Here is a 12302-nt window from a genome sequence, read left to right as displayed (position 1 = left end):
TCATACTGAAATTAGATTTGAAGGGAAAACGAAACCCCATGAAATGTTCGATACGTTATGGTCAATTTAATAACCGTATCTTACAAAAATTCATACTGAAAACTTTATCCCATCTGAAACAAAATCTTCAGGTACCCCTTTTAAAACGAAATTTATACTGAAAAAACGGTTTTTAATCCAAAACAAAACACAACAAAGACTTGCTACGGTTTGTTCAAGTCAATACCCTGCTGAAACCAAAATTCATACTGAAAAGCTGTATCTCACCTGAAACGAAATCATCAGTAGCCCTTTTAAAGCGAAATTTATACTGAAAAAACCATTTTTTTAATCCAAAACAAAACACAACAAAGACTTGCTACGGTTTTTTCAAGTCAATACCCTGCTGAAACCGAAATTCATACTGAAAACTAATCCCACCTGAAATAAAATCATCAGTACCCCTTTAATAAAGACATTTATAATGAAAACAGTTTTTAAGGTGTAACAAAACGCAAGAAAGATTTGCTACGGTATATTCCAGTCAATACCCTGCTGAAACTGAAATTCATACTGAAAACTGTCTCCCACCTAAACCAAAAGCATCAAAGCACCGCGCGGCTGCTTGCAGCCCGCGCCACAACGCGACCTCTAGTTTGTATATACATCTCTTTTATTCACACGGAATGTTAAATCTATTATACGTTTCTTGAGCGAGAAAATTGTCGATAATTAATCGTTTATTCGTCGTTGGTGGAACCACTGCCTAAGGTTCCTTGATACAGACGCATCATTTTTCTGGCCATTGCCAACAGCCCCTCCCTAGAAATGTCAAAATTTAAAACAAACAAAGGATTTTGACAATTGACAGATTGACAGCAGTTGACAGTGACACTTCGATATTTTATGCTGCTTCGATGCGATCGTTTATCTATTTATCGCGGCTTTTGATTAAAATGTTAATGTGAAATCTCACTAATTTACCTCAATACAAAACTATAACCGAACCTTTCATTATATTACAACCAAATAAATAAATTCTAACCTAAAACCATGGAGGAGGAAACCCAAAAACCCGAAGATGTCTCTGAAAATGTGGATTCGGCGCCTAAACCGGAGTTTAAAAAGCCAGTGCTGTTTGGCCGTGTTGGAAAACTTCCCCAAAAAGTTAAAAATGAGGCTGAAAAAGCGAAAGGCGTCGATACAAAGCCGAAAGAAGATGACAAAATGGATAAGCCTAAAGAACGTGTTTCTGCTAAGAGTTCTTTACCACCAGCTCTGCTGCTCAAGGAAATGTCTACACCGATACCGTATAAAGAACCCAAATGGTCTGGGTTGTGTCCTGATGGTAAGCTTCTATACTTCCATAAATATTAGCTTTCATAATAAATACAATAATCTTGCCCAATAATTTATTGTACAGTGGCCATCCTAACTAATATTATAAATGCGAAACTGTGTCTGTCTGTTCGTTACTCTTTCACACCAAAACTACTGAAGGGATTTGAATGAAATTTGGTATATGTATACCAAATTTCATTCTACACGGTCTAGACCCTGGGAAAGAACATAGGCTACTTTTTATCCCGGAATTCCCACGGGCAAAACTTTTTAAGGCGAAGCAAAGCGCGCGGGAACAGCTAGTAGGCTATATTGGCCATACTATGTTTATATCAAAATTAATCAGTGCAGATAACACAAATGTCCTTAATGTAATTTCCAGGCACGGAGTATGCCCTAGAAGTGCTGAAGTCGGGCATGATCCTGGAGCAGGTGAAGCTGACGCAGAAGCCGTACCTCGTGTTCGGGAGGCTCGCCAACTGCGATGTCGTCATGGCACATCCTACTATATCTAGGTTTGTGGTTTACATGACTGTATTTTTGTATAATATCCTTGTTAGTTAGTATGCATTTGATGGACATAGGCTTCTCCTAAGAAGACACTGTCTTTCACCATAATTTTTTTATGATGGGTTTTTTATTTAAACAAACAATAAATTAAAATACTAAACTCTAAAACTAATTAACAACCTAAACTAAAAGAGAACCTATAAATATAATATGCTGTGGTCTTTGCATTTCTCATCCAGCCTATAAGATATCCCACTTCAGTATATAAAATAAGAGTGTGTTGTGGCTCTCCTTATGATCGAAATCTTAATATAATGTGCAGGTGAATGATAATAGTGATTTAATTATTTAAGTATAAGCAAGGCATACACTGCAGGTTAACAAGATGATCTTATTATAAAACACTAATAATCATTTATTGCATACATACATGTCATAAGTTTATACATAAGCATATGTGGTGGTCCGGAAGAGATTACATTTAGTAATATGGCCGCAGATTGTGCTATTTATTTTCTTTTCTATGTTTGTGAAACTGTTTCTGTTTGTGTGCAAAAAATAATATTTTATCTTTATGTTTATGATATCCAATGCAAGTTGTTACCCAAAAAACCTTACAGACACCACGCAGTCGTCCAATACAAGGCGTTCGCAGAGGACGGAGAGCCTCCGTCCGGCTGGTACCTCTACGACCTCGGCTCCACACACGGCACCTTCCTGAACAAGGACAGAGTGAAGCCGCAGCACTACACGAGGGTTAGAGTGGGACACCAGATCAAGTTTGGGACGAGCACGAGGACTTATGTTATGCTGGTGAGTTTTTGCTCCTCAAGGATAATTCGAATATAGAAAGAAATCAATACAAATTAAAAATACACGCCTTCCTAATTTATTCCATAACTTTTCCATTAATCCAAAGGTTGCCTGTAAGAGATGGATTTTAGCCATTAGGCCACCTATTGTGCTTACTCTTACTTGGTAATGTAATTTATGTTGTTAGTTTTTCAATAAAGTTGTATTTGTATTGTAAACTGAAACTAAAATTTAAAGTTATTTCAATCAATCTGGAATCTTGGAAATTTCTAAATAATAAATTATTATTCAGAAATTTCCAAGGGAAACCTTATAATTATAGGCATTCGACAAAAGATATACTCATTTAAAATCTATTTACAATAGAAGGCAAGATACACATAAAATGAATTTTTACATTTCAGGGCCCAGACTTCGACAGCGAAGGCGAATCCGAGCTATCCGTGACAGAGATCAAACAGAGATCCGTGGAGATGAAGAAAGAGCGAGACAGAATGATCCAGGAGGCCATAGAGCAGAGGGAGAAGGATAGACTGGAGGAGGAGAGGAAGAGAGAGGAGCAAGGCATTGATTGGGGCATGGGTATGTGGAATATATTTGACGCTATCAAAGCAATAGATTTTTTCAATAACTAGTGTTGCTTTCTCTGGCGAAAAGTGGGTGCAGCAATGCACCTCTGCCTACCCCGCAAGGGAGTACATTAGTACAAGGCGTGAGTGCGTGTTTTTTTTTTTTTTTTTTTTTAGTGTTGCTTGCCAGCTTCGTTTTGGATTAAAAAGTTTTATCGTGGAAAATCCAGGGTAAAAAGTATCCTATGTGTTATTCCAGACTGCATAGTTAAAAAATTACATTAAAATCCGTTCAGTAGTTTTTACGTGAAAGAGTTAGAAACATACTTACAAACTTCTACATTAGTTGGATATCAGGACAAAGAGGATCTCTTACAGTAAAGCTTTCAAACACGACCAACCTAATAATTATTTCTTTTCTAAGTACACCCTAAACTACTGAACATATCCTCCTGAAACTTGCAGGAATTTTTCTTTGTAAGACGTAGGAACCCGCTAATAAACGATTTCACAAAATTTTACCACTAGGTCGGTTTCGTCGAATTTCGTTGAAAGTTCGAGAGGGGGGGGGGGGGGATAAACCTGCCCCCGTATTATGTAACTCCGAGTGGGGTTGGTTGGTATAAAATGGCTGACAACTTAGAGCATTATTAATTAATAACTTTTTACTGACTTATCTGATTTCACAAATGTTTATGTTGAATGTAAGGATATATTGGTAGGCTTCTTGCATATTTCTTTCACTAAGATTTTTGGTGTTTTCGGTTAATAAGTCTCTAAGTTGATACCAATTATCACCGGTTGCTAACTCTCAAAAAGTTACAAAATACGGGGGCTGAGTAGTCCGAAGTTGCAGTACATATAGATTATGATTATTTCACGAACATACAATAGTAAAATATTATCAAAACTCTATATTCCCGCAGGCGAGGACGCAGAAGAAGAGACGGACCTGTCGGAGAACCCGTTCGCAGCCACCAACAACGAGGAGCTGTACCTCGAGGACCCCAAGAAGACTTTGAGAGGGTACAGAATGCATATTACATATTCCTAAATTTAAGAGCTTTGTCTTGTCGACTGACGACCTTAGGTGGTTAGCCTGGTTGGATGAGGAAGGCCGAGGACCGAGTGTTGTGGCGCTCCTTGGGAGAGGCCTATGTCCAGCAGTGGATGATTATTGGCTGATGATGATGATGATCTTGTCGGTGTAGTTCCCGCCACTGCGGTTTGTCACAAGCCAGTTCTTTCATTTCTTGATACGATACGAGTTACCTTTTGCCTTGTCCTTAATTTGAAATGATTGTAATCATATTTATGCGTTTACTGATGAAACTTATATTTATATTTTTTTCAGATATTACGAAAGGGAAGGCCATGAATTGGTCTATGACTGCGAAGAAAGAGGTGTTGGGCAGTACATATGCAGGTAACTACATAATATCCAAAAATACATACATGTATATTTATGTCATACTTACTTACTTATTCCCAATCTCCGCTGGGGAGCAAAGGGCCGAAGTGAAGCGCAGCTAGTTCAATTCTGTTAAATTCGATTCAATTTTGTGTACTCGAAGAAAACCTTTGTACATAATTATTACCAGGTTTTAATTGCCTTCCTAAGATTAGATCAATACCCATAAATGTGCTGATTCTACACTTACACATTTCACGTTCTTTACTTCCATCATAAGATCTACACACATTGCACTTATTATTACGTTTAGTATGTTTTTATGTACTTTTAATTATTTATTTTTTTGTATGCTGTGTGTGTTTTTATATGGATCTTGATATCTGAAATAAAGAATTATTATTATTATATTATTATTATTACTTCATGCCACTCAAATCCCCCCCTTTCTCCCACACCCACAGGGTAGAACTGCCAATAGACGACGCTCGCGGCCGTCCCGTCATGGCGGAAGTGGTCCACAAGGGGAAGAAGAAAGAGGCTGTGGTCGCTTGTGCCATGGAGGCTTGCAGGATCCTGGACAGGGCTGGGCTGTTGCGGCAGGCTAAACATGGTGAGGAAATAAAATAGTGACATAGTAGACGTCACTGACGTCACGGACGCCTACGACAGACGTTACTTGCGTACGGATATTTTGAATAAACAAATAAAAAACGAACGTGACAGTGAATAGTATATGTGTATTTTAAAGTTAACCTTATAACTAGATACATACATTGTTATCTACAGTTAAATCGCTCGATTTACAGTGAAAAAAGTGAATTACTTTATACAATTGCCGAATTTGTTAACAAAAAGTGGTCATTTTGACATTTTTTTGACGCAAGGTACAGTTCGGTGACCAAAGTCTACCCAATACTTATTTATAACGTAAATCATCGGACATATTTTGGCGCCATCTAGCATCCACTCGCGGTACTACAATATACGCTTATATTCAACTTAACTGTACTTACAACTAATTATGGCTAAGTGTGGCGGTTGCGGAAAATTCATGGGGCCAACAGGGGGCGCTAAATGCAACAAATGCAAGGTGATTTACCACCTGCCCTGCCTCGGTCTAACTGAAAAGGACAAGCTTCCCGCCACCTGGATATGCGTCGAATGCAAGCGACATGTCCCTAGGGACAACAGGGCGGACACCCCGGTCAGAGGCGCTCCCTCACAAGTAGAACCCGACGTCAATGAGGTGGTGTACACTGCAGAGGTCTCCGGCAACACCGCGGCCAGCGACCTCACGGAGGAGACCAAGGTCGAGCTGGGCCTTGAAATACGCCTCTTCAGGAACGAACTCCGCGCAGTCCGAGAGGAAATACGACAATTTCGTACTGAGATGTCGGATCTGAGGTCAGCGATGTCAGAAGCAGATAGCAGGCTGACTAAAATGGATGCCCGAGTAGTTGAATTAGAGACCAAAATGGCAGAGTCCGGAACTGGGAAGCTTGAAGAAAGGGTTCCGCTCATCTCGCATAATCTTTATTGACCAAAACTCATTTCGCATAACTCGTATGGTCTAAACTTTTTTGGCCGAACCATCACTTTGCCAAGACTTCTGTGGCATAAGGCTCGTTTCGTCTAAAACTCTTTAGGCACAATCTTTAAACACCTAAGTTTCGTTTGCTCAAATTTATGTTCGTCTATACCTATGTATAATCTTGTTTCTCGTAATGTTATCTTAATGAATAATATATTAAGTACGTAGTAAATGTACAAATTGTGGTATTTTTCTCCTACATCCCGAAAATCACGATATTGTATGATCAAAAAATCGAAAGTTAACGACCAGTATAATTATTACAAACCCCATGAGATCGAAACCTAAAAATAGGTGCGACGACGAGCAAAGCGAGACCCATGTGTGTTAGGTGCACATGTTCATGAAAACCAAAGCGGAGCGCGGCGAAGCGGAGCGGAGCGTTTTCCAAACAGCGGAAACAATACGAGGCACCAGTTTGCGTTATGTAGGGAGACGCTCCGTCAAAGTTAAAGCCAAACGAATATTATTACTTTGTATAAACCTAATAAACCTATGCCATAGCATTATTAGGCTATTCAAGATTTGGCCATACCATTATTAGGCTAAACAATGTTATGCGAAATAACTTTTTACTAAACGAGATTTATGCCATACGATTTTCGGCGTAACGACACTTTGACCAAACGTTACTATGCAATACGAGATTAGGCAAATAAATCTTATGCCAAAAAAGGTAGAACCTTGAAGAAATGATAGCTGACTTAAAATTAGAATTACAGGAGAAAGACCAGGACATGCTACTGAACGACCTAGAGTTCAGTCAAATCCCGGAAGAAAACGGCGAGAACCCATTGCAAATTGTGGCCCTGGTCGCGACTAAACTTGGCGTCAAGCTTGATGAGCGGGATATAGTCAGCGCCGAGCGAGTGGGGCCGCGTCATCGTTCCGGCCGAGCTTCGGGTGAGAGCGGGGAGGGCGCGGGGGCGGGCGGCTCGGCGGAGCGGCCTCGGCCTCTCGTGGTGCGAGTGACGCGGCGTGCGCTCAAGGACGAGCTAATAAAAAGCGCTCGCGTCCGCCGCGGAGCCACCACCGCCGACCTGGGCTTGTCTGCCGCCCCCCGCCATCTGAGGTGAAATAGCGGTACTATAGTAAGGTTAGAATAGAATTGGTCCACAAGGGGAAGAAGGAGGCTGTGGTGGCCTGCGCCATGGAGGCTTGCAGGATACTGACCCCTTAGCATGAATTTTCATCGTGAACGTGACGTGAAATTACTCGATGAATTTTGTAGGGAAATTTTAGTTCTGCTTTCGACCGCCAGGGGCGCTGTTCATATTTTCATACAAAATTACTCGATGAATTCTACTTCACGTTCACGATGAAAATTTATGCTAAGGGGTCTGGACAGGGCTGGGCTGTTGCGGCAGGCTAAACATGGTGAGGAAACATGTTGTAAACAAATAAATAATCTCAAAATATAATAATAAACGACATTTATTGTGGAGTAGCCGAATTAGCTTAAAAGCGCCATCTGTGGTGAAATAGCGGTACTGTTGAAATATTTTTGTTATGAGAGAAGTGAGCTACAAATAGGCTTTCATACCTAAAGCGATTCATAAAGGAAAATGGCGGAACCGTGATATTTGACATGACAACTAAATTACTAGTGATTTGTTTTGTTTGTAAGTGGAACAAATAAACGCTTTAACTTATCTTTACTGCAGCAGGCCTCTCCCGAAGCAGTATATTTTTAGCCTTTCGCAAGTCGTCGCCCCATTTAGCCGGAGGGCGTCCTTCTTCTTCTTTCGTCCTCTCCACTTATGGAGGTCTGCATACTCCACTCTATTGTTCGCCAAGCGCATCAGCTGTTCTACGCAGACCACTCCCGTCCATCGTCAATAGGGCGTCCTACACTGCTATCTAGGTACCTATATCTAATGGAAATATTTAACACCCCCGCAGAGTCCCGCCGCCGCAAGCAGCGCGACTACAGCGCCGACGACTACTACGACTCGGACGACGACGTGTTCCTCGACCGCACCGGCGCCGTCGAGCGGAAACGGGACTTGAGGAAACGGAAACACACGCAGGAGGAGAGGAAGGAAGAAGTGCCGCTGACTTATGACGGGCTGGTAAGTGGAAAAGTCGATTTAGTGCCATCTAGCGGGGAGTAGTGGAACTGGGTTATATGATTGACCTTTTTTAGATTTAAAACAGATAAATACGAAAAATGAGAGAGGAGGCGCCGCTGACGTATGACGTGGAAAAGTTGATGCAGCGCCATCTAGCGGAGAGTAGCGGAACTATGTGAAACTGGTAGAAAGTCTGATGATTTACATACTTATGTTTTGTTACGTAATGGTCAATAAGATGAAACAAATGACAGAATATACTATTTGTTTTATTTAAAAAAAAAACATCTTTACGTTTGCTAAAACAACTTCGGTCGGCCCCCGTATACCTGGAACCATCATCCAACAGTCCTAATTAATAACCACGGATCCGTTAATAACACTAAATTTTCCATCCACAGTTACAACAGATCACGGAAATCGAGCAGAAAATAGCCGTAGAAGAGAAAGGCCTAGACCGCCTGCGGGCACTAGGGAAACCTAAACAAGAGGAGGAGGTAGAAGGGGACAGTCTAGACAACTTCATGTCTAGTCTGGGCAAGCAGGGACACAGTATGGCGCAGAAAGCTGAGATCTCTAGTACTAAGGTTGGTTTTGTGTTTTTGTTTTGGCATGTTTTACATTCGTTTTAAGGGGATCCCTAAAGCTAAAATGCTAAAGTCGGCTTGATATACTTGATTAGATTGGAAAAACGGTGGCTTCTATCACATTGATAAAAATATATTTTGTAGCAGAGGGTATACTGAACATGTTAGTTGCTTATAAATTGGTGCAGGATTATAATAAGTATGTTAAAAAAAATTGCAAACACACCATGTCTTTTGCCATTTTTGGACTTATTATGAAAAAACCCTCGAAATCAGAGGGCCCATTTTCATGGAATCTTATATGTATGTGTAGGTAATTAAATTCTTAACAAAGTTACCTTAAAGAGTTGGATTTAATGGACCAGAAGTCAACTTTTTTTGCAAAAAACTAATAAATTCCGGTTTAAAAATGATGACACCGTGACAGATTTCAGATTTCTTCAGTCGTCGCCCTGGTGGCGGCCTGTTAGGAGCGATACCCACGCCATTTTATTTTTTATCAAATATTTCACAAAAACTGATTAAATCAACAAATTATGACTACAAGTATTATAATACATATGCATTTGCTATGGAAAGTTAATTTTCTAATCATTTTAGATGCAGAAAAGCCGAAAATTCTTAGAAAACATTTCGCCTTTTCGATTTGTTTACATTTTTTACTATAGAGTTACAGATGCATAGATAAAGGTAAACATTGCACATAATGACACTTATTAGATTCTCCGAATAAGAACTATACGGTCAATGCAGTATGCCAAAGCGCGAGCCTGTTTATATTCTGAGGGGTAATTTATTTTATTTTAACGGTTGTGTATGGTAGGTAAGCTACACAATATACAGGGTGTTGAAAAGTAAGTTCATAATTTGTTTTATTTGAAACCAAAAACCGTAGTTAATTAAAAATATATATATTTTAAGATGTGGTAGTCTGTACACTACAGGTTGTTAAAAATAAGTAAGTATTTTTAAAAATTGAAGATCTAAAATTTACATAATTTTTTAAATCTATTTAACAAGCTTTGCAAAAAAGCGGTTAAGTGCGACTGTATCTCGCCATGAAAAAAATGAAATGTTTACTGTAGCTATGAATTTAATGCGTTACAAGTGGAATAAAATACCGCATAATATTATGTACAACTATGTAAGAGCCTAGTTTTTAAAAAAAAACTCATAAGAAAATATTAAATACACAGGTTTTTTAACCCCTGAAGGAAATAGAGGGGTGTTATAAGTTTAAAGTAAGGGCTGAATTTTTTTTTTAAATTAGGGTGATAGGTAATGTATATTTTTAATGATTTTTTCAAATAGATAAATGTTATACCATTTTTAAATTGCCATAAAATTACCTATAGTTATACACTCGCGAGCAACCAAATCGACTCAAGCCTTGACGGCGCAAACATACATTAATACAAGTAAAATTATGAATAGAAATAATAAAAATGATATGTCATTTAAAAGCTTAAGATGTCAGCTTTAATTTGATATCATTATTATTGAAATCCATTCATCATTTTTGAAATAAATGATGTCTGAACGCAATTGTAGGAAAAACGGGAATTTAGGAAAAAAGGGTATGGGTATCGTATTATACAAATTAAACAAAAAATGTTAAGATAAAAATTTATTTATTTAAATCAATACTTTGTATTGCCCCCTCTTGCCCTAATTACAGCCTGCAGCCTGTTTCTCATAGACCTTATCAACTTTTTGACAGTTTCCTGAGGAATGCCGTCCCACTCCTCTAATAAAGCTGTCTTCAGCTCGTCCACGCTTGCAGGGACTGGATTCCTGGCCCGAACTCTTCTTTTGAGCTCGTCCCATAAGTGTTCGATGGGATTCAGGTCAGGACTGAGCGCAGGCCAGTCCATCGTGCGCAATTCCTTCTCTCTCAGAAACTGCCGACTGACTCGTGCCGTGTGGCAGCGGGCATTGTCGTGCATTAGCACGAAGTCTTCACCGACAAATTCTGCATAGGGCACAACATGACCGAGTAGAATGTCGGTGATGTACCGATCAGCTGTTAACCCGCCTCCTCGGCCGCCTCCAGGCACGAAAACAAGTGCGGTTTTTCCCTCTAGAGAAATACCAGCCCACATCATGCAGGAACCGCCGCCATATGCTACTGTTTCAGCGAAACAACATTGGGCAAATCGTTCCCCCGGACGCCGGTAGACCCGGCCTCTCCTGTCACTGCCATGCAGACACACTCTGCACTCATCAGTAAACAGGACCGACCGCCATTGCGCAATGCTCCAATCGAGATGCTCTCGAGCAAACTGAAGACGCGCTTGTCGGTGGCCTGCAGTCAATTTGGGGCCTGATGCAGGTCTTTTTGGTGTCAAGTTGGCTTCCTTCAAGCGTCTTCTCACTGTCCACTCGCTGACAGCCACTTGTCGTACACGTCTCAGTTCTTGCTGCACATCAACGCCCGTAAGGTGTCGATTGCGCAGCGAGGTTGAGACAATGAAGCGGTCGTCTCTCTCTGAAGTGCAGCGGTGGCGGCCCGTTCTTGGTCTTCGATTGAAGGCACCAGTCTCTTGGAACCGTCTGTATACTCGGGATACAGCAGACTGGCTCAAGTGGAGCTGGGCAGCGACTGCTCGCTGACTTAACCCTTGTTGCAGCAAGGCAACAACTTGAGCAGCTTCTTCTGGTGTGGTATCCATGGGTTTGCGAAAACAAGGAATACAATGCAACGAGATGTGTACCGGTCAACTTGCAACAAGCGACTGATAAGGTACACCGGATGTGGAAAGGTTTTATAGCGGGATCAGGTAGCGCAAGGCGTGGATTCCTAATGAGGTAATTAACACTGACGGGCAATTAAAATGCGTCATTAAATCTGCGCTTAGTTTTTTTTTATGGTATTGATCTTAATTGAAAGCCTAATTCTTCAGCTTTCGAATGACATATCACTTTTATATTTACCATTTATCGTTTTAGGAAAATCAATGTATATGTGCGCCGTGAAGGCTTGAGTCGATTTGGTTGCTCGCGAGTGTAGTTATAGAAAAGGGCAGGGCTACCAGTGCCCATTCGCCACTGCAACCTAAAAGATCTATAAATTATGACTCCCCATGCCGAGTCTCACTCTACAGGCCCAGGTTTTTTATAAACCTGATATTACCTATACAGGATGTTGCAAAAAGGGTATACTGTGCCGAAAGGGTTTGACTCAGGGGTTATTCTGAACAACTTTTGTTCTCCAAGTTTTGGAAATTCTCGAAAAATAAATTCGGTCTCTATAGTAAAAAGTCACGAAACGTAAATGACTCCTTGACATGAAAATAACTTTTTTTTTATAATCGTTATAACAAAACCGTTTTTTTTTTTTCGAATAAAGAGGAAAACATGTGAATTCAAAAAACGTTTCTATTGACACCAAAGAGTACTTTTCGCCGAGAAAAGTGGAGTTACAAT

The 12302-nt window shown here is 40.2% G+C and overlaps 1 protein-coding gene across 3 annotated transcripts in view; it reads left to right on the top strand.

Moving 5' to 3' along the window:
* Positions 1 to 884: 884 nt before the first annotated feature.
* LOC105386243 (kanadaptin) overlaps positions 885 to 12302 on the top strand; it is a 33115-nt gene continuing 21697 nt past the window's right edge. The window contains exons 1-9 of one of the 3 annotated variants that reach the window (XM_048632148.1): positions 885 to 1327; positions 1703 to 1835; positions 2451 to 2643; positions 3048 to 3225; positions 4139 to 4238; positions 4567 to 4638; positions 5088 to 5236; positions 8120 to 8289; positions 8691 to 8876. In XM_048632148.1, coding sequence (XP_048488105.1) covers positions 1033 to 1327; positions 1703 to 1835; positions 2451 to 2643; positions 3048 to 3225; positions 4139 to 4238; positions 4567 to 4638; positions 5088 to 5236; positions 8120 to 8289; positions 8691 to 8876 — 1476 coding nt within the window. In that variant the 5' untranslated portion in view covers positions 885 to 1032. The remainder of the gene's footprint in view (positions 1328 to 1702; positions 1836 to 2450; positions 2644 to 3047; positions 3226 to 4138; positions 4239 to 4566; positions 4639 to 5087; positions 5237 to 8119; positions 8290 to 8690; positions 8877 to 12302) is intronic. The other 2 variants (XM_048632150.1, XM_048632149.1) reach the window with 2 other exon arrangements.

The sequence above is a fragment of the Plutella xylostella genome, chromosome 30 (genome assembly GCF_932276165.1).
Source record: "Plutella xylostella chromosome 30, ilPluXylo3.1, whole genome shotgun sequence".
Lineage (NCBI taxonomy): Eukaryota > Metazoa > Arthropoda > Insecta > Lepidoptera > Plutellidae > Plutella > Plutella xylostella.
The sequence above is the reverse complement of the archived record's forward strand: the minus strand, read 5'-3'. Positions and strand labels throughout refer to the sequence as shown.